Raw genomic sequence first — 22547 nt, 5'->3', positions numbered from 1 at the left:
TCCGAATTCAGCTAGATTAAAAAAAAAACAATAATAGTGAGACTGACACTATAGGCAGTAGTGCAAATTGCATTACGAAAAAATATGTACACCATAATTCTATGAAAAAGAGTGTAATATATATATATACACACACAAACAGTTATACATGTGCAATGCTCCTTAAACTCTCCCTTAAGGATGTCCAGTGCAAATACTGACATACAATGTCAGTCAATATTGAATTAATTTACCTGAATTTGAGGTTACCTAACCAAATGCAAAGCTAGATGTGGTAAACATTTTAACATGAAAGTCACTGACAGCTTTTCGTTATCTTGAGCATCCCGAAGGATTTAGTACGAGAACGTGCATCATTTTCAAAGGGTCAGTGAATGCACCAGGAGCCTGTAGGAGCGATAGTAGCGGCGAGTCCAGCCCCTGGGTGGGGATTTGTGTGATTGATGGTCGCCTCCTGAGAGTGTTTTATGGACCCGCCCCCATCCAGCCCTCCCTCGCTCGCTCGCTCGCTCTCTCTCTCTCTCTCTCCGAGGAGGAATGTGGAAACGGGAGTTAAGTCAGACTGCACCGCACATTTGTGCGCCCGCACAGGAGTAAATAATTGATCATCCTTTCAGTTACATATATTGACGAGCACGAAGTGATTCATGAGCCAATTCTGCAGTCACTTTTTGGATTTACATTCCAGGACCGAACGCATTTCTTCTGCATTTTTCCCTCGTCTGAAGAAAAGTTTGCTTTAAGATCCAACACAGCTGGAGTCTGCAGATGGAAACAAGCTCTCAGTGCACACCGAGCGCACCTAATTTCGGAGGTCTCCCAACATGTAAGCTTTCCTCTGCTTTCCCCCTGTGTTTGCCCTGTTTTCATTCTTTTCATTCCGATAGTGTAGGCACTGCGATAATGTGTTCCTTAAGGTCACCCCTAGCAAAAAATCACTATGTTCTAGAAGTGACGGCTCATGAAGACACTTGAACTATGTTTCCTGTACTAAGCATCCAAATTCTACTGATTTTGTGAGTATGGGTCATAGTCAGTTACGATATAATACTGTTTGTAGCTTAAGTTTAAAGTTTATTATAGGGATTAGCTCTATTTTAAATATCAAACTAAATTTGAGTTATTCTGAGTTATCCCAGTTGTTCCAATTATAGGATGTACTAATTAGCATTCATATTTACTTTCTTATTATATATATATATATCTTCAATGAATTCCTATATGTAATAAACAAAGAAGCCCAAGAGTAATAAGTGAGATGGAGAATAAGCCAGCCTTTAGTTCATCAAACTTGGATTAATTATTGACTAAATGAATATGATCGGTAACTGTTTTTCCTCTTAGATCTTAAATCTATTTAAATCACAATTCAGAAATGTGTCATTTTAGTCTACTTTAGTCTATTCTACTAAGTTCCCAGTTTAGCTGAGGACTTTTAAAAACACTTCTTACTAATTAACAATCATGCAAAAGACCTGATTAGAGAATAACTGCCTGATGATGTCATAATTGAAGGTCTTTATTCCCCTGATTTTTCTCCTGTCTGTGATTCTTTTCCTCTGCTTGTGTTAGTGATCCATTTATAAAGATCGGGGAACACATTTCTTGTTTTCAGGGTCACATGTCAAAGTCAGCAACTTGTTCACACAGATGATTTGTCTGGTCAGTGCTCAGTTTGGATGTTTCTCTTCCTCTTGACAGGAACCCGGAGTCACTGAGGAGGTGAAGGCTGCTAGTGTTAAATGCTCACTGCAAGACTTCCCACAACATAGCAACTGCTCATATAACTGCTGTTAGTTCAGTGTGAACCATTTGCAGACTGTTTACCATGGCGTCTAGTCTGACATGTACGGGTGTTATCTGGGCCCTGCTGTCCCTGCTGTGCGCTGCTGCTTCCTGTGTTGGCTTCTTCATGCCCTATTGGCTGCTGGGAATACAGATGGACAAGCCAGTGTCCTTTGGCACTTTCCGTCGCTGCTCCTACCCAGTGAGGGATGAAGAGAGCCAGACCACGGTGATGCTGGAGCAGTGTGGGAGGTACGCCTCCTTCCACGGCATCCCGAGTCTTGAATGGAGGATCTGTACTGTGGTGACAGGCGTGGGATGTGGCCTCCTCCTGCTGGTGGCGCTCACAGCTCTCATGGGCTGCTGCATCTCTGACCTCATCTCACGTACAATCGGTCGCGTGGCTGGCGGTATTCAGTTTGTTGGTGGTGAGTATTTATATGCGTGTGTGTGTTCGTCTGTGTGCGTTTGTGCATGCTCGTACCTGCAGCCAACTCTGAGCCCAACTCTACAATGTGCTCACTGGGCTGTGACTGCTGGCATGCAACGCAGAAGCTCTGACTGCAGTTATGAAAAGTGAACAGATCACTCATTTGTTACGGTTTGCTTTCTATTGAAAGATGGTTTAAAGAGCCTCTGTAAACTCCTGAGATGTAGATGTTTATAGAGATTATGAAGGATGTAATGCCTTTAATTAACTTCTCGTCAGATTTGGCTCAAACCCATTTGCAGGCGCATCAGCGAGGAAACAAGGCAGTATAGAAATCTCAATACTTTTCTTGGCCAGCAAACCTGCATTCAGTCCAGTTAAGCTGTTACTTCCTCCGATACTCGTTGCATAGGAAACGAAAAACCATCCCCGATATCTTGGTCTTAATACTTACTTACATTTAATATAGTAAAAGTTACCCACTATCTACTCATTGCGGTTTGGAATTGAACTGATTTTTTGTAAAAATGTGTCAAAAAGTGGCAAAAACTGAAATATTAACATCATCACATGAATTCTGAGTGCCTTTTGGCCATGTACAGCTTTGGTCCAATTAGAGGAGGTGTGTGAATATGCTGAATCAATTATATAATGAAAATGTGGATTTTAATATACTTTCCTTTATTTTACTATGATCAGTTGTTTTTCCCGTGCTTGTTTCTGTGAAGTCAACATTTGGTATCAATTTTATGTCTTCTTTTTGTAGTTTGACGTTTGAAATTATACCCACACTTTCTCTTCTGTGCCCCTAAAGTTTAAATGAAACCTCCGGCACTGTTTTTTGTAAAGACAGAGTCCCGTCCTCACTGCAACGTTGGCCCTGAAAACGTCCTGTTGTTGGCTGTTTGTTTGATTCCGCTAAGTGGACACTGTTTCGCACAGCACCAGTTTTGTTTGTTTGTGCTGTTGGTTTTGCACATGTGTACTCCCGGGACGTGAGGTCTGAGGGAAGTCTTCCACTGAAACTGCGAGTTTCTCTGCCCTAGTTTAAGAAGCTGCGGCGTTCCAGTCCTCTCATTAGCTCAAAAACGTTTGCTCACATACTGTGGCTCACCACTCTGCTGTTTACAATCCCCACCACTTCACTTTGGCTTCAAAAAGTGATGTGACATAGAAGCAGGTTGCGGGCAGATTTGACAGAGCTGCCAGGTTTTTTCCTGAGGGATAAATCTACAGAGGGCCACCACAACATGCCATGTCCCAGTTCTAAAAAGCTTAGCTACTTAAGAACATCGGTATTAATGATGTATAATATGGAAGATGATTAAGGTGAAGGCTTGCTGCTTTATTCAGAAATGTGTACCTTTATACAAGGAAAGCTCCTTTTAAGTTCACAGCAGCCCCATACGTGGAGCCTTACAGCAAGCTGCTATTTCTGGTTATAGGATTAAAAATTCCCCGTCTGTCTTTCTTGCGATTTCTCTCTTTCATAGACTCACAAATCCAGACATGCATGAATTTAGACAGTGGGAGAGTGAAGCAAGGCAGCACGCAATACAACGAAGATCAGATCTTTTTTAACTCGAATACTGGTGAGCCAAAGGGCAGAGATGTCTCAGAAGGGCTAATTGGAAGTGACACAACTGGGGAAACTCAGTGGGCTGCACCATGTATTGTCTTTTATCGCTAACAAAGTGTTGAAATATCCAGGCAGGGAGGGGAAGTTGAGAGGGAGAGAGAGAGGACGGAAAATACCTGATGACTGAAACACCGAGCATTCACTTCTCATTAACTGAGAACCTGGCTGAGAAATAAAGATCTGCAGCAGAACAGCTGCAGAAGGTGCCGAAAAGTGTAATCAAATATCAGTGATTAGCCAGAGCAAGGACAGTTTGTGAAGCAGCGAAAGTGAAGTGAGCCTAATGGTCCGCTCTCTGATACCGGTGCCATTCTGATTAATGAAGAGCATCTTGCCAGAGAGGCCAGGACCTCTGAGAAGGCACGAGTAGCCCATCCACTTTACATCTTCCTGTAATTCATCTCATTCTGATGAAACGGATTAGAGTTGAAAGAAATCAGTTCTTTATCTCATTAGTTGGAGAGAAAGACTTTTGACAATGGCTGTTATTGTTTCTAGTGTTGTTGTTTACCTCTTATAACAGCGTTTTATTCCCAGCTCACTACAGGCAAGGTTGTTCCAGAGCTTGTTAATTGCTAATGGCTGAGGCCCAGATTTCCTCTAGGAAACAGAGCTGGAGTCAAAGTATGAGAGCAGGAGACTGCTCTGGTTCATAAATCCTGTACTTGCACCAAACCACTGCGTTCACTGTAGCGTCTTGTCTTATACAGCGTTGGGGACTTAAACCGACTGTGGCCCAGACGACAGATTCAAACATTAAGATTCTTGACTCGGATTTTGTTGTTGGGGATTTTGTTCCCCCCCCCCGCAGAGCCTTGCCTTGTCTTTTTTGCATGCTTCAAGTGGAGCTAGACACAGCAGGAAGAAAGCTATTTTAAAGCTATGATTTAAACATCTTCTGTACCTTTTAAATGTTTTCTGTTTCCCCCATACTAAAATAAACTAACAATAAGTTGTGTTTTTATGTTTTTAATTTAATTTTGTTTGGATATTTTGTATTGTATCAATTCTTAATGACTAACAATCACAAGTCCTATGACTGGATAACTGCTCTGCCCAAGCATCAGTAAATATTGGATATAATTGATAATAGCCTGGAGCTTGTGGCTGCAACATTGACTTTTTTTTTTTTTTAACAAAGTCACTCTGTATTTATATGTTGCCTTGCTTACTCTATGTGCCATTCAAAGGCAATGCAGACTGTGCGCTGAAAAACTTCAAATATGTTTAAAATCTACTGATGTCTGAAAGCACACAATCCCTGCCTCGGGCTGCCTCTCAGCCCAGATTGAAGTTGGAGGTTTCAGTCTCCGCCATGTGCTCTGAATTGGGTACGATATCAGGATTTTGTCCAGATCTCAAAACCTTGTCTGAGACAGACTAAGTCAAGCAGTGTGTGTGACTGGCCTTAAGGGATTAATAACCTTGTGACATACCCAGATGCCAAACTGCACCATAGCTTAAAAGCCTAAAAACCATTTTACAAAATAGGCAGGAAAACAATGCTGAGATGCCAAAGTAGAGGAAAGCAACCTATTTTTAATCACACCTGATGAAAATACTTGGCGTTATACATTTGTTCAGAAATAACAAAGGCTTGATTAGTATTGTTGTTGCTTGTAAAAGAAGAAAATACAAAATGATCTTTCCTATCATTTCTTTGTTGCTCAGTAAAGGGGATTTTGAAGAAGTGTAATTATTTTAAAGGTATTAGTTCCGACATATTGTTAAGACCAAAGCATAGCAGTTTGTTGCAGTTCAAGTTAATAACTGGAACTGCATTTATATGACAGAAAACTATGCCATATCTTCATTTTAAGGCACTCAATCAAATAAAAAAGTTGTTGATAAAAAAACAAAAAGTGCTAAAGTGACAGTGGTAAAGCATTGTTCCAAAACATAACCTGCGATCTCTCGATATATTGCCTCGACCTGCAGAAAATGTCAGCTGGATTGAAGTCATTATAACTGCTGATAAAAATGTCAGCAGATATAGCAACTCAAGGCCAGTGGGTATAAGCTATATTTTATTGAGAGTGTGGGGAGCTGCTCTGTCCTAAAATTGAAGGTGAAACAACAAGACAAACAATATAATGCATGACAGGTTCTGCTTGTCCTTTTTCAGGGACTTTCTCAGGGCAGTGTGTTTGGTGGAAATAGGGGACTTCATTTGTACTGCTACAGTTTCAGAGGGGGTGCAGACCTTTGAGGTGTACAGTCTCCTGGGATATAAAACAAGAAATAGCTCAGCGCAGCGTTTTCACTACTATAAGGGAAAGTTGTGGTCAGCAGGGAATCTATAAAGTCTCATTTTTTTATCTGTCATTGTTCCATGAAGAACTCTTCACAGTTTGAGGGAGAAAATCCAATGCTATCACTGTGGGATGGGCTAAAAGCATTTATTATTGATTAGAGACATTTAATGTCTATTACATTAAATGTTAGCCCGGGCTTCTGACAGCTCTTTGATGAAATTAGATCAGAAAAATGTGGCTTTTCAAATGCATCACTGTTCCCTCGCTGCCCTGTGAGGTCTTCCAGACTGAGATGATAAACTTGCAATTTTATGTGACATGTTTTATCCTTTGAGTGTTTGCAAAGCTTTATTTTTATTCTTTATGGGTTTTTTTTTATTTCTTCAAAGCAGAACTGAAGAAAAGACTAAAGCTTCAAATAGACTGAAAGTACAAACAGAATATAGCAAAAGTTGGTGAAACCTTATTAGTCCGGTTTGTTTTAGCAGAAGGACGTGCTTATGAGGGAAACCATGCGACACGTTGACTCTTGCCTCTGCAGTTTGCACAGACGTGTTGACCGTCCTGGTTGAATACTTCCCACACCAGCCTCCACTGAAGCTGCAGTTGATCTGTGATATCAAATAATTGGCCATGTTGCTTTTCAGGATAGCTTCTCCATTTCGTTTTCTGGTTGATTGGCTCTGTTTGAACCTCTGTGCCAGCGACTCTTTTTGGCCGCACTGCTGTGGAATGTCGGTCAGTGAAGAATATGAAGCAGCACATCAAATGCACTCAACTCGATCTGTCTCACTCACTTTCTTGAGTAGCTCTGTCATTTCCACAGAAGTGACCCACCTGTCACATATAACATGTTAATACGGTATCCCGCTCGTGTGTTGGCGAGGCTGGATGACATTTACTACCATCTCTGTCTGCACTGCCTGTGTAGCTCAAAGGGTATATGGAGGGCATGGACATGAGTGATAAATTTAAAGACATGTAAATAAATTACAGATGGGCAGCCTTCATGGCTTTCATAATTTTGCCAAGGGCTATTTGGCACAGCCTTGTGTTGTCCTGTTTTGGAGCCATACCAGCACAGCCAGGAGCTTTGTCCTTGTGGCTGCTTTGTGAGTTCTTGCCAGCTGGATCCCACCCAGTCCCAGAATGCGTGCTTCCACTCCCCTCTCGCCACCAGCACTCATTTTCGAGAGGTTCAACAAAATGAAATCGCATCCATATGAGGGAGGCTTAGCACGAGGGGCTCGCATTTCCCGGGAAATATTCTGTCTGGAACAGTGTCTCTTGACAGTCATGTGTAAATGGTGTCAGATCACAAGACATTTCCAGGGGAGGGGGTTGGGCAATATTTAAATATTTCCTGACATGCACTGTTATCCTTTTTACTTCCAAAGCCTATCTGTATTCCTCCCTCCTCATAGGCCTGCCAGTCTGATTTGATGATGATGGACTGCAGTGTCTCATCTGTCATGTAAGCACTGGAAAAAATTAATGAGAAAGCATATGTTTAAGAGGAGGGAGCCAGGACTTTTCACTGTGGACAAGAGTCTAGTGTAATGATGTTTAGAACTGTGTCTTGCTCTTCACTGCTTATGTTTCAGGCCTCTAATGGTTATAAAGTGGAAGTCTCTACCTCTGGGTTGATTGATCACCTAAAGTAAAGACCACTCTTACACTGTAATACACTCATTTAGCCCGGCAGCTATTTTCACAGTGCACTGTTGCCTCAAAGCTCCACTAATACCAGCGTAAGAGTGTTTGGAGTCAAAGAGCAGTGAAATGTAGCATGTGAACTACAGGCAGTCTATTGTCTGGAGGGTTCAGGTCTGTCTTTTTCATTCACCCTCCACTCTCTGAACTTGTTTTCTGCCATTCAATTTGGGGGTACTTCAGTATTATTTCCAGTGCTCTCAGTCTTTAACTCTCTATATCACGCCTGTTTCACCTTTCCCCTATATCTACTTTGTGTCCACCCATCTGTGTCCATCCCCTCTTTTTCTCCATCCCTTTCTCACGAGTGCCTCCTCCTACTCCTCACAGCGGCACTGTACATTGCTGTTGGCTACAAGCATGAAAAAAATGGATTGGGCCAGTAACCAGTGACCCGAATAGTGGACCTGGTCCAAGCCAGAAAGACAGAAAGAGTGAACAAATGTTAGAAGAGAAAAGAGTGAGGCAAAAACAAAAAAAGAAAAGAGCGGAAAGCTCAGCATCAACAGGGATTTGGTTTTGTCAAACAGGAAGTCTGGGGAACTAAAGCACAGACAGAAGGGTTATTTCAGTCTATTCCTCTGTTAAGTCATTGTTTTCTCTGCTGTAGTTGCAGGCGTGCTTCATATCAGATTGTTTTTTGTCGCGGGGAACATAACTGTGTCTGCATTCGTGTCTGACTTTGAAGCAGCTGTAATAACAGACAACTAGCAGCTTGAGAGTGGAAGGGAATTGGTGATTTGGGGAAATGAATTTCCTAGCAATTAAACTATAAGTTGATTAAATGATTAGCTGAGTTACAGAAAAAAATCAACAACAATTTTGGTAGTCAAGCAATTATCCATTGTTAATTTAGGAATTTAGCAAGTGAAACGTCAGAGATTATCCAGCCACTCACAGCGGTAGTTGTTCCTCACTGTTGCCTACACAAAACATTTCATTTGACCCTTGCCCACATCAACATCAATATTTCCTAACCTTTTTCTGGCATTTTATAGACTGAGTAATTTATTAATCAACACTTAACTTAATCAGAGTGCAGTGTTCATCATAGTAGTTTAGTGTGTTAACAGCCAGAGCTGATGGAAATGCCATTAGTTACAGTATGTGGTTTTCTGGTATTGAACAAATTAGAGCTTTATCTTAATAATGACACTTGATGATGTTACCATCCATTATTCATCCTGGGCCAAAGTGGTGGATTGACCTACTAACACTGCCTTCCTCGAGTTGTGAAACTTTGCGTCTTTATTTCCTGTTTACACAGACTGTGTAATATTTGTTACTTGTTGTCCTAGACCATCAAAAGTTTATTTTCTGGGACCTTCTCCTCTGTTTTCAGAGAAAGGGCAAAGTACACAGAAAAGTAATTGTTAACACATCTCAGATCCTTGCCACTGACAACTAAAACAGTGAATACTGTATGCATGAATGGGTGAATCAGTGCTTAAACAGATGCTTCACAGATGGTAGAGGCTCCACTCCTCTGTATCACTGATGACACATTGTGGAGGGCATGCATGATGTCAGCGTCCAGGTCTTTGCTCACAGTGAGCAATACTGAAGTGGGAGGCACAAAAGTAAACTCTTTTAAACAGAAACACAAATAGCAGACAATGCAAAGAGAAAAACATCAACACATACCTGGATCACCACATGCTATGTCTAATTGGAGATGAAGAGGACGAAAAGCCCACATTTGACCCGTTAGACGCTTCCGAGGGAGACCGAGGCCATGAGTTGGCTGAATAAATGAATAAGTATAGATTGTATGGATTGGCTCTCAGCCCTATGGGATAAAATAGTTTGCTCTGTATTCATACCCTGTTTTACAGTCTCAGAGGCACCATGCCTTTAACACTACAGTTAATTATACCCTGTTCTTCCAAGTGAGAGGAATGTGAGGTCAGTGCTTCTTTTGTGCTGCTGCGTAGGTCAAATAGCAGGCCGGTGAGAAAATAGAATATATGCTCAATGTATTGAGATGATTCTACAACTAAAAAGGCAGCTAGGAATACTGAGAAGTGTATTTTTGCTTAAGAAATATGACTAAATTGTGTGTTTTCCATCAAACTGGATCTGCATTAAATTTCAAATTTGCGTATTCAAAGAGCCAATGCGAAGATTCATTTCAGAGTGAGTAATTCCCTCCTTTGACTTGTAGATGTCTCATTTAATTTGACTTAGGGAACCCAAGCGTTTCCCATTTTTTTTATCACTGAAAGGCCAGAAATAGCATTAAGCGCTGCATGGCAAGCCGGAGCCGTCAGTTTGTGGAAGAGTGTAAGCACTGTCTCTGGGTGAATTAGATCAGGGTCAGTGTACAGCTCTGGGACAGACCCTGTACTTCAGTGGGTCACTCAAACACATGTGAAGACAGGTGAAGATGACATATAAGGCAGCTGAAGATCAGATCAGAGAAGGACAGAGGTCACCTGTGCACCATGTCACCTAATGACATGGTGACTGTAGTTGCATGTGTGAATTGGACTCTTTTTTTTTAAATTTTTTAGCATGAAAGGTTGCTTTTTGTATGCTTTTATTTTCTGGTGGGTGTCTGTAGATAACTCTGCATGTGACTGAGTTTAGTAATGTCCTGTCTGCTGAGTCCTAGGCCTGCCTCTGCTGTCTGCCTTAAGGAATGGTGGGAATTTGGGGTAAATATATTCTGCCCACTAACCGTCCCCAGTATAATTTTAAGTTGAAGGGCTTTTATTAGTTACTTGTGCTGCACAAGAGAAAGTGTTAAAATTGCACTAATTTCACAGTTTTTTTTATACTATCTGTGTTAAAATTCACATTTATCCAGGGATTTTTCCAATACACACTCTGCACAGAGTGTTTGTGTGTTTAGTGTTCGATATAAGTCAAATGTGCTGTGTAGGCTTTTCCTTTTCTTTCTTTCTTTTTTTTTTTTTTTTTTTGGAAGCAGGAAAAAATCACCAAAGCACCTTGGTGTAGTAATAAGCAAAATGTCACTCCCATCATTATCATAAAATGACAACCATGTAATTGTGCCGCATGAAATTATGTCTCAGGGAAAAAGTGTGCATGCCTCAGTTTTTAAAAGGCTGACACAAGCTGAAGAATAATCTTCAATTTGTGGCCTGTGGCTGTACTTGTGTTGACTGCTGAGGTTTGAGTGTTTTGGTGGAAGTAGTTTTCCTTTACTTCCCAGACTCTCATTCCAGCTGGTCAGCAGCAGTTGGGTGGGATTTTCCCATTACTTGATCTGGTTTCCACAGCAGCAGGGGGTGCAGAACCAGAGGAAAGACAGAGATAGGAAGAGAAGAGTGGGGAAAGAGGAAAGAGAGGGTCAACATTTGTCTAAATCCCCGGAGTCTTGTAGTGGTTGGGGGTCTGCTAGATAAACAGGTTAAGTTACACCACCACCATCCAGCTTACAGTCCGTTCAGCGCTCAAAGTCTATTTTTACCCTCTTTGGGCAGATTGTTGTCAAGCCTCAACAGCTAAATGGCACCTTGTTGACTGGCCTTCAGGTGAACCTAGAAGAGAGAAAGAAACTGCAACAACAGCAAGGCATAAACAAAGCCCAGCATGAAAAAGCTTGAATTCAGGCAGTTATTCTAACCGCGAGCAGACAAAGGCTGTGAAAGCAGACTGAAATAAGAGACCCCAAGCTGGGACGCCCATTCAGTTTACCATACGACATAGTGGCTGGTTGTATTTTGAGCCACTCGGTTCAAAATAAGCCTCTGAAAGCATAACACAGTGTCTCTGGAATGCACAAAGTAAGCTTCCATCTCTGAGAGAGTTTGAAGAGGCTATAAAGGGGACAGAATACTCCTCTACCCATATTTGTATATGTTTATGAAGATCAGCAGGAGGTGACCATATATAGGATTGTTATGGAAAACAGCTCTGCAGAAGAGCCGTCTGGGGTTTGGCAGCTTTTACACAAAGTGTCACAAAGGAAAGGTTCTTATAAAAGATAAACTCATATTGGAAGCTAAATCAAGGACTTGTTGCAATGTGACAAGTTGGGTCAGGTGCAGTGTACAAACAGCCTTGAGGTTGGTGGGGAATACTGATATTAGTCATGATACCTTATCACTTTCCTCACCTGTTATAAGAGTTGAGAACATTAGCAAGACAGTGTGTCCTGCATGTGGGCTCCACCTCCTCTGCTGCTATGTTCATGCACTGTATTACTGTTACTCACATCATTTTTTTTTTTTGTTTTCACGTTCTTCTTCTTTCACCCGTGTGCATTCTTTTTGTTTGTTCTTTTATGTTCAACAAAAAGCAAAATGTCACAAAATACTTGGATTAAAAAAACTGAAAGCTGAGAGTTCTGCTCCTTTTCAAAGGGAGTTTGGGAACAAAGGTACTCTTTGACTTTGCTGTCTGCTCTAATTCTGGATCTCACCCATTCTGACTCCCCTGTGTTTTGATCCCAGGCCCAACAGCCCATCTACACCAAGGTCCACGGCAATGGCGACCTGGCTCAAGTTACGTCACAACATGAGAGAGTTTTCATGGGTTTGATTTAGAACCACACTGGGACTGAGCCCACATAGTCCAGCTAATGCTTGAACAAGCACACGAGTTGATGTCTCTAGCGGGAGATGGTGTGGATCAGTCGAAATGATTAACTATGTGTTATTCTCAGGCTTTATAGACTAGCCACCATAATGAAAACACCAATCTTCAGTGAATAGCTACAAGATAATGGAAACACTGACCACCATCATTTTTCTGCTTTGTGTGTGACTGTCATTTTAAATAAAGCCTCACAAGATGAAGTAATCATTTCAAATCATTTCTAAGGACATAATTGTATCATCTTTTTTTCTGTAAGTGTCTGGGCTATTCTATCCAACTACTTCACATTATTTTGCAAATGTTATACATATAAATTCCCAAGCCAAGGGGCATAATCATTCAGTCTGCCCTAGGGCCGCCTTCCAGTTAAACGTGCCCAAAACACCTTAACCAAGAGGCATCCGAGAAGCATCCTAATCAGATTGCCGAACAACCATAACTGCCTCCTTTTGATGTGGAGGAGTTGCAGCTCTGAGCCCCTCCTAAATCACTAAGCTCTTCATGCTATCTCTAAGGGAGAGCCCAAAAACTCTGTGAAGGAAACTCACTTGTATCGGTGAACTTGTTTAGTTTGGTCACTGCACAGAGCTCATGGACAAAGATAGGGGTAGGAATGTAGATCGATGGGTAACGCAACAGCTTTGCTTCTACATTCAGATCTTTTCGTATTACAACAGAGGGGTACAGCATTCTGCAACACTGCAGATGCTGCACGAAGCTGTCAGTCAATTACCCGCTCCCTTTTTTTCCCTGACTCGTAAGCAAGACTCAAAGATACTTGAACTCCTCCACTTGAGGCAACAACTCATTCCCTACCTGGAGTGGGCACTCCACCCTTTTGTCCTCACACATGCTAATTTTCATCTCAACTGTTTCACACTCAGCTAGAGTTCATCGATCGAGGATATTCAAGGGTGCGTGGGAGTTTGTGCAACCAGCCAGTTTACAGGAACATGATTTTTTGGATTTTAGGGAAGTTCGGTGCCATATCACAATAATAGTTGCCTCCGTACTGGAATAGTACAGAGAAAACCTCAACAATCAGATGATCCCCTATGAGAAGATAGGAGAAGCCAGTATGGGAGAAGTATGCTCTCTCAGTTGTAATGGGCCATTTGGTCCCTGCACAAAAACAATGAGAGCTTGGTTCTCATAAATGAGATTATATATGTATGACTCATTTTCAGTGGGGTTTGGTTTGCACCAGGATTCGCCTTTGCCGCTGATTCTGTTTATAACTTGGTGCAGCCAAAGGAGGGAGAATGTCAGGCCCTCAGATGGTCTCATCATTTCAGGGCAACTCCAGGCTGTTGTGTAGTAGTGTATACGTAAACCTCATTACAGACTCCACACCCTGTAGTCAGTCTCTACCATTTAGTCACCATTACATGGGCAAATTGGAAGGAAACCAGAAAGCTTTTAACAAAGCGCTAAAAACAAGGGTGTCACCTGTTAAGGTGAAGCAGAATGGAGGATTTGTAATTATGGAGTGATTATATATTTGGAGCCAAGCCCTTGGGAGCTGAACCGTATTGCTCCACTGCCAGAGATATCACTCAAATCTACTTATCTCGTGCACCGCCAGCTAAGACTTGAATATTATAGAACATGTCACTATCGTGACTGTCCTGATAGTGCTACTTAATGCCAGTCCTTTGTTGGCATTCCCCTCAGGGCAGCTCCTCTTCCTGCCTCCTGTCTTTTAGCCAGACCACATAAATGCGAGAAAGCTAAAGATATGGCTTTCTTAGTCGAGCATCTTAAATTGAATTTGGCTCGTTTACAAAGCATGCATTGGATGTGATTATTCCAGGGTAAAACTACAAAGATTAAAGACAATTCTGACTGACTTTCTTTGAGAGCTGCTCGATCAAATATTAAAATGTTCCAAAGCTGTTCTGCTCAACATGTTTTAGTCTGACCATGATGTGCCTCCCCATCTGACACTGGAAGATAACCACAGAGTAAGTGGCTGGCCAGAGTGTGGGTGGGTTTTTTTTCCACAAACAGAGCACTCAGTCATACTCATGATGGAAGCTGAATGGCTCGTCATGTGCAAAAGAGAGATAATAGGAGCTGAGAAGTCAGAGGTGCTCCGGCCTGCTGATAACACTGTGCAGACTGTCAGTCAGAGAGTAGTTGGACAAAGCGTAGGTTGTACCGTTTTGATTGCCAGCTTGATATCTGATGTTTGCTTTCAAGCTATACTGACATCTTTCTTTCTCAGTCAGCTTGTTCATGAAAGATATGTTGCCTTAAATTGTTTTTTTCTGCCTCTATAACTGCATAACCTCTCCAAAGTGAGGCGGCACTGATGGCTATTACAGAGAAAGGTGAGTTTGACATCGGTCATTCAGTATTTACACTGAACATCAGCCACATACAGCACTAACATCAAGGTTATTCGGTAAGATAGCTGGTAAACTGACAAAGGCTGCGTGCACAAAATAGCAATAAAAGCAGAGACAGCTGTGCAGTGCACAGAGACCCTGCAATACCCCGCTGGGTTTTAGGCGGTAAATGTCCGTTATTATCTCTGCATCTTCTTCTCTAGCCTCCGATGTGTCTGGTGCTCTGCAATCATTTAGCCTCCACTTTCTTGGGCAGTGTACTTAGAAATGAGCTAGACATCACTTTGCCTGGCAGTGAAAGTAGAGAAACAGCTGAAAAGCATGTGGACTCACTTGCAGCTCATCTGCGCTGGAAATGTCCTCGAGGATTTGAGTAGGATTTTTATTATGTATCTTGGCAGGTGCTTCCTGTATGGTTAGAGTGACTTTTGGATTAGATTGCGCACCAAGAGCTGCACCTCTTGATTAAAATCGGGTGGCTCACATACTGCTTTGTTGAAGATGTTGTAAATTATGCAGTGGACTTTTACTTGTGTGTATTTTGATGTTGATAGAATTGTTGGATGTGGTTCAGTTAATATAGTTAAAAAAAAAAGATGCCTGATATAGTAAATACTTTTGTTTAGATTACATAATATTAATAAAATAATACAACGACAATGTTATAACTTTATGGTCATTTTATGTCAGTGGTACAATACAAAATACAAGTACCTTTAAAAGCAATGAGCTTTCATAATATTCAGACTTTCAAAAGGAAATTTGAAAAATATATATCTGAATATCCTAAATAAATTTGAATATCAGTAATATAAACACCAGAATTATGATACTGTAATGACCTCTCCTGAAATCATCAGAAAAATCAAACATGTTAGTCATGAGTATTGTTTAATCCTTAGTTCACCATTGTTGCTGTGTGTCTGTGGATAGCATGCCTAACTCCTTCATATGGTAATACTTTGGTACAGCAAATGAAAGCACAGAAGCATTTGACTTGATAAATAACAGCAAAACATGTCTTAACATATTTTTTTCTGTTCATTTAGCTTTGGCGCCATGAAAAAAAATGCTAAGGTGCCGCACCCAGGTCTTCTACCGGTAGTGAAAATCCTGCTGTTTACTCTGGCATCATGTTTGCTAATATGAAAACTGTTACTTGACATTTTGCTTAATTAATTAACTTAAAAACAACATAAAGGGTTTCACTGTGTACTCAATAACTAACTGACTGAATCATTAATAGGTTTTTACAGTGAATGCAGGGTTTAAAATATATATTTTAATAAGAGGGATAAGTGTAGAAACAAACAATGTGACATTACAAGGTTTCTAAAGAAATCAAGGAGCTTTTTGCTTTAAAAGATTGCATTCCCATGGGTTTGAGGCTTTCATGTGCTGGTGTTTGTCTCTCACTTCTTGACATTTCTGCACACTTTCAGCACAAAGGAAAGCTTACACTATAGACAGTTGGCAAATATATGGTTACAGGTCGATCCTCAGCTTCTCCAAGACATTGAAAGTGAAACGCTCGAGATGAGCTGAGCACTTTTTGTTGTGCAGTCGTTGGCTGGTTTCTAACAACTGGTGCTTGGAGGTGGTATGCACATTCAGCTTAAAGAAAAACGCGTATGCTAAAATACAAGCTTCAAACAACAACTGCCGTGGACCGCAAAGTAAAAATCTGTGTGCTTTGACAAACAGATACATAAATGGGACAGAGTAACTTGGGTGTGGTTTTTATAGACTCCTTTGGGCAAAAGTTTGTGATTTCCTTCATAGAAAAAAAGAGTTTCCTTTTTGAAATCTACCCATAAGGTACCCTGGGTTTTCACAAGCATCCTCTTTCTTAGAAGGCAACAAAACATTTTAAAGTAGCCAGCTTGTACAGCAGTATCAGTGGTTGAAAGGTTTTGTAGTTGTTGAGGCATACCATTCAAACAGTCTTTCTTCCCACTGCTTATTGATGGGCCCTCAGCAGGGTGTCGCTTACTCAGGAAGACACCTGCCCTGAACCACAGTAATCTGTAATCATGATCAAAGCTTGGATCTGCCAGCTGGAAGCTCACTAGTGTCCTAGCTCTAAGCATTGTTGTTTCGAGTTCGCCCTCCTCCCCTAAACTAGCCCTGTGGGCAGTTAAACACGGAGCTAGTGGGAATTGTGGGAAGAGAGGAGGGTGGAGACTCCACCAGAGGCCCAGGCTTCTGTAGGACTTATTGATCTCTGAAAAGAGATCTTCATCCTCTCATGAACAACAGGCACACCACTATTTGATACTTGAGGTAATTATGGAGCATTTGTTGCCTCACTGTTTACTCTCATTTGTTCTACATTGTTTCTTTCAGTGGCTTTGCAGACATCTCGCTCCGCATTCTTCACGTGAAGCATTATCTCTCTGTCACATTCAGCCATTGACCTTCCTCTTTTGTCTCTTGTCTTAAAAATCCAACAAATGATTGATCTTACAGTCTGTGCCTGGCAATTAAAGAGCCCCCCCCCCCCCCCCTCCTTACACCTTAGCTAAACATATCATCGTCTAACATGCTCCCATGGCTCAGCTCTTTGTGATAATTACCCCAGTGTTAGACCTTGAGCTTGATAAGTAACACCTAACCAAGGGCAACTTGTGTGTGCAGAGCAGGAGTGTGATTCATTGGCATGTATATGGCTGGCTATATATCTCCAGGGAAGGAGTAGTAGGTGGGGGTGGCGAAATGAGCAGGGGAAAATAGGCTGCTGTCACTTGAGTGGCTGCTAATGTGGTCTCTCCAATGATAATATAAAACACTTAGAAAGGCAATCTATTATTATTATTTCTAATGGCCTAAACAGCACAAATGAAAGCTTAACATAGGTAAGGCTTTTTGTTTTGTTCAACAGCCATTACTTAAGTATATTCCATTCACACTGATATTAACCAGAGAAAATACGATTTAAAAGCTAATAGTTTTATCTAATAAATGTATTTCAGATCTTGTTTATTAAACGATCGGTTACTTGACTTGCAAGGATTAAATATACCTTTTATAATATCTTTATAAACAAGGACATAATCACACGGTAGCTGCTCCACTTTGTAGTAGAGAAACCTCTCCCCTCTCTTTCCCCTCCATCCAATTGTTTTCTCCCGTGGCATGTCAAGTGCGATCCAGACCTAATCTACCAGCCCAACAGTGAGGTACCCACAGTGAGGCCCCAAGGCCCAGCACCACCGCTTCATTCGTCTTCAAGACAGGCTACAGGCGTGAGACCATCCTCATGCCTATCCTGTTGCGCTTGCATATGCAAGGGATGCTAAACCCCGGAGCCTTCATCTGGTCTCCAGGTGGTCACTGAAGCAGTGGCCCGTATCTTCCCACGTGTCGGTGAGCTTTTGAAAATAAGTGAAGATTGTCCTCTCTCCCTGCGCAGAAAAGGGCCATCCCCTCCAGCTTCTTCAGAGGAAACAAGCCGGTGTGATACTGCATCACACTGAGGTGATGATGAGCGAATAGCATGGGAAATTTCACTAGCTGTGCTCTTTGTGCAGTTTCCTGTTGTCATGTTTGTCTTCTGTTTGTTTTGGAAGCTGCTCACACATCACACATACATGTTTGCTCAAACAATGTTGAATATATATATGTATTTTTAAAATTTTCTTCCTGTATATTTCAGTCCTGGCATCACCATATTGACAGGTTAGAGCAAACAATCAGTCTTCCAGTTATGCAAACACTTGCAGATGGTGCAGAAACATCCAAAGATGTTCCCCATCCGTGTTTGCTCTCCATTACACAAAGATTCTAGGAAGACAAAGAACTGTTTGCAAGTCATTTGTGTGCTTGTTTGTTTATGTTTTCTTCCGCACAATGCACACTAAACTACAGTCCAATAGGTGCATTGTGTGTATTGTCACAGAATGCACCCATTGGATCGTAGCCAGAGGCTTTTACAGCCTGTTATAGCAGCACTATGTGACTCTACATCTTTAGAAAACAGCAGATGAAACATTTTGCACAGTCATTTTGCACGGTTAATTTTCTTAAATTCTTAAACATTTTGTTCCTTCTCTTAACTACAAACAGCTTACCGTGAACAATTTCCGATTTTTCTTAAAAGAAATAGAACTGAACACAGCCTTGCTGCTGTTTTTTGTTCCAACTGTGCAGAGCACAATGTTATAGTTCTTGCCTTCTGCTGAAGACAGACGGTCAGCCTTATGGTAAGTTGTTTACTCTGGCAAGTACACTCAGAAAGTCTTGCAATTGTGGCAAAATGAATGACATGTTGCCCCTGACAAAGCTGCTACAGGCCGAGCTCACTGTTTGTTCCTTTCAAGTGGAAGTCAAATACAGCTTTAGTAAACGTGATGGCTTAACAGTGAGGCAAAGGAGACAAGCTGCCTGTTTCAGCACCAGCCAGATACTGATTATCAGATTAGAATTTCCCCAGTTTGAACTTTTTTCAGCAGAAAAATAACCATGAAATGAGGCATTTGAGATAGAAGCTCATCTTTAACCGTCCCTTCCCTCATCTCTCCCACTTCTCTCTGCACCGGCACACTGAGTAAAGAATACATTAGAGGGTAATGAAATAAGGGCATTTAAAGAAAGATTTGAATTGAGTGTCAGTCATGGGTAGACGATCACATTACCAGTTGTCCATTGTAATGACTTTCCCTCCCATTAGGAGGTATTATGATCTCCTCTAAAATGTAATTACAGTTGAAATGGGCTCGTGCCTGTCCTGCAAAAATGGTCAGAAACGGACAGAATTTTATTTCACTAGTCTATTTTTTTTTATCGACAGCGCCTATATGAAGACTTCATTAGATCACAAAATCGTGTTTTGGCAGCTTGGCTATCCTGCCCTACATTTCCAAAGAGTGTATTTATATGAAAGAAATTGCCACCCACACTTGTTACCTTTGTGGGAACAAATCCTTGGAAACCCTGCTGCACATCTATATATGATGCAGCCGTTGACGTCAACTGTGAAGCTGTTTTTTAATACGCTTGTTCCTCTTCTTTGCCTTAGACCCCAGCTCTGTTACCTCCACTCTTTACCCCGCTCTTTCAGAGGCCACTGAAGGTTGATGGAAGCCGAGGCTGGGGGAGGGTTGTGGAAGGATAGGGGCTCTGGAGGCCGCCTGTGGAATCTTTGCATACCACCAGAGAAAGTGGGAGGGATTCTTTTTTATCCCCCCCCCTTCCCATTTTCTCCCAACCAGCATCATAAAGTGCACAGCAGCAGCTGGTGTCAAAGAAAGACGGAGCGAGAAAAACGATGCACTGCTATCTCACTTACTATCTTTAAATAAAGGCCAGTAAGCAGAGAAAGGGGAGATTATATAGAAGAGCGGAAGATGTGGCACCCATCCCTACAGCAAATCACCACATGGAGCAGATCTAAATCAAGTTCCCCTTGCTATAAATACAATGGAAGACAGCAGAATAATAAGCTGCAGCATATGGCCATGGTCAACCTCTGTGGGCAGAAAGGAGCGCTATTCTTCCATGCTTTGCATTTCTCCTCTGAATTCATCCATGAAGGCGCTCAGTTTAGCACGCACCACAGCAGAGGAAGCTCTGGCAGTAGGACATGCCAATCAGACCAGTGGCACTATTTCCATGGTTTCTGTTCTGGAGAAAAATAAGTTATGGCCAATATAAATTAAAGTATGCGATAAAATGCTGCATTCACCTTTATGGTCTAGCAACTACTCAATATTACACGAGGCTCACTGCCTTAAAGCGCTGTAATTGAATGATGAACAAAGGGGCTTGTTGGGTTAAAAGCTACTGTGGTTGGGGGTTTTTTTTTCTCCTTGCATTGAGTATCATATTCTGTGGATGGATGGAGGAGGGGGTTGTTTGTTGGCCCATAAGGATCAATTAAGCCATCAGTAGGAAGAGACAGTAATAAGACATGTAATGAAAGGTCCCTCTTCCTTGGGGAACAGTGTTATATTCATCACCGCCTCTTGTTCACACATTTATCACTGGAACATTACAAGTTGTAATCAGTCACAGATGTCAGGGCTGGTGCTGATTCTCTATCACTCCTTGCGTCTTGACACAGATATGAGTTGCTACATAATGCATTTAATCTACTGTAGGCTCCTGCGATCTGTAGAGCTCCATGAGAGGCTCTCATGTGAACAGATTACTAATTGGAACGTCAAATTCCATCCTGCCTTTGATCGTTTTTATTAGTTTTTGTTTTTTGTCATCACTAAAACAACTTAACCAACAGTTATATTTCCTTAGATGTGAGGTGTAACACCATTTAATGCATGACGTGTAATCGCAGAGTCCAAATGTTTCGTCTTCATATCATAACGCATATTCCGCCTTCCCATCTGGCCACCAGGGTTGGGTAAATTGGTTTGAAGATTTCTCTCCAGAGGTGGGTTCACACTTCCTTCCACAAGATGGTTTCATTCTTACACTGTTGGTTGTTTTTCAGACAAAACACAACCGGTGGAAAATGTTAACCGGGGATGTCTGATGTTGGTGCTCCTCCCAAACTTCTAAGCTAAGGAGCTGACGGACAAGTGTATGTGTTGTGTTGCCAGGGTGAAGTGCAAAAAGAGTTTTAGTCGAGCAGTTCAATATGTACTGACCAAAATACTTTTGCACCGCACCTTGTAATTTCTGTCCTTTGGAATAAATGGTCTGGTCGCACTGCCAAGCCGCAAGTTTCACTTTGCTCGTTGTGGCCTGGCAAGAATTTCAACCAAGCTGCAGAATACTTGACTGACAGATCTCTCCTTCACTCATGTTACATTATATAGTCTTCCTGCCCTTGACTGGATGAAAATACCACTCATTTGGCTGTCGTTAATCTTTCAATCAGATTTCCATCTTCAACTGGAAAAATATGCGGCAGTTTTTGTCAGCACTTTTCATAAATTACCCACAAAAACTGGTCAGACACGAGAGAGGCAGCTGCAGTCCCTTATTTGTTTTGCCTTTAAGTAAGACCTGATTTATGATCTCACTTTACTAAGCTGCCCCGATACTTAATTGGTATGAAATGAATGAAAAGATGCATATAGTGCCGTGCAAAAGTCTCGATCCAGTCCTCATTTTTTTATATAAGGAGAATAGGTGTAGCCATTTATTGAAATGTGGAAAAATGCATAAAAAGTGTATGCAGTGTATACAGTACATAAGGTATAAGGTAGTTTGTACAAATCTTGGTATGGCCACCCCTATTTATCTTCTATTGATGTACCACGTAATATTTATGAATACTCTACTCTACTCTACTATTTCTTATTTAATCTGTATTTTTGTTTAACCAGTATTTCTCATTTGTTAGCTTATTTGTACTCTGTTATGGTCATATATCTGTTATGTTATAACCTTTTTATGAAGCACTTTGGTGCACCTTCGGTCTTAAATGTGCTATATAAATAAAGTTGTTGTTGTTGTATTCTTCAACCCAACCTGAAAGGCAATCGTTCTTGTAATTTCTTTAAGTAGTCTTTAGAAATAATTCTCTGGGGTTCTTGGAGCTCTTCTTTGGATGTTGTTGCCTTTTCTTCTATTCTTTGTCAACATGATCCCACACTGCTTCAGTAATGTTGAGGTTTGGACTGTGGGCTGTCCCTTTGTGTGTTTCTATCCAGGTATGCTTTTACTACATTGGCAGCGTTTTTGGGATCATTTTAATGGTAAAAAAAAAAAAAAAAAGAAGCTTTTGCCAATCAGATGCTTTCCAGATGGCACTGCATGTTCCATCAAAATACGATGGTACTTTTCTGCATTCATAATTCCATCAATTATGAGAAGCCCCAATTCTGTACATACTGGTGATCATT

The 22547-nt window shown here is 41.3% G+C and overlaps 1 protein-coding gene across 1 annotated transcript in view; it reads left to right on the top strand.

The window, feature by feature from the left end:
• The first annotated feature begins 509 nt into the window (after positions 1–509).
• LOC113035882 (LHFPL tetraspan subfamily member 6 protein) overlaps positions 510–22547 on the top strand; it is a 47690-nt gene continuing 25652 nt past the window's right edge. The window contains exons 1-2 of the mRNA XM_026191720.2: positions 510–826; positions 1702–2213. Of these exons, the coding sequence (XP_026047505.1) occupies positions 1829–2213 (385 nt within the window). The 5' untranslated portion in view covers positions 510–826; positions 1702–1828. The remainder of the gene's footprint in view (positions 827–1701; positions 2214–22547) is intronic.

Source organism: Astatotilapia calliptera, chromosome 14 (assembly GCF_964374335.1).
Source record: "Astatotilapia calliptera chromosome 14, fAstCal68.1, whole genome shotgun sequence".
NCBI lineage: Eukaryota > Metazoa > Chordata > Actinopteri > Cichliformes > Cichlidae > Astatotilapia > Astatotilapia calliptera.
Note: the sequence above shows the minus strand (reverse complement) of the source record. Positions and strands in the feature narration are given on the sequence as shown.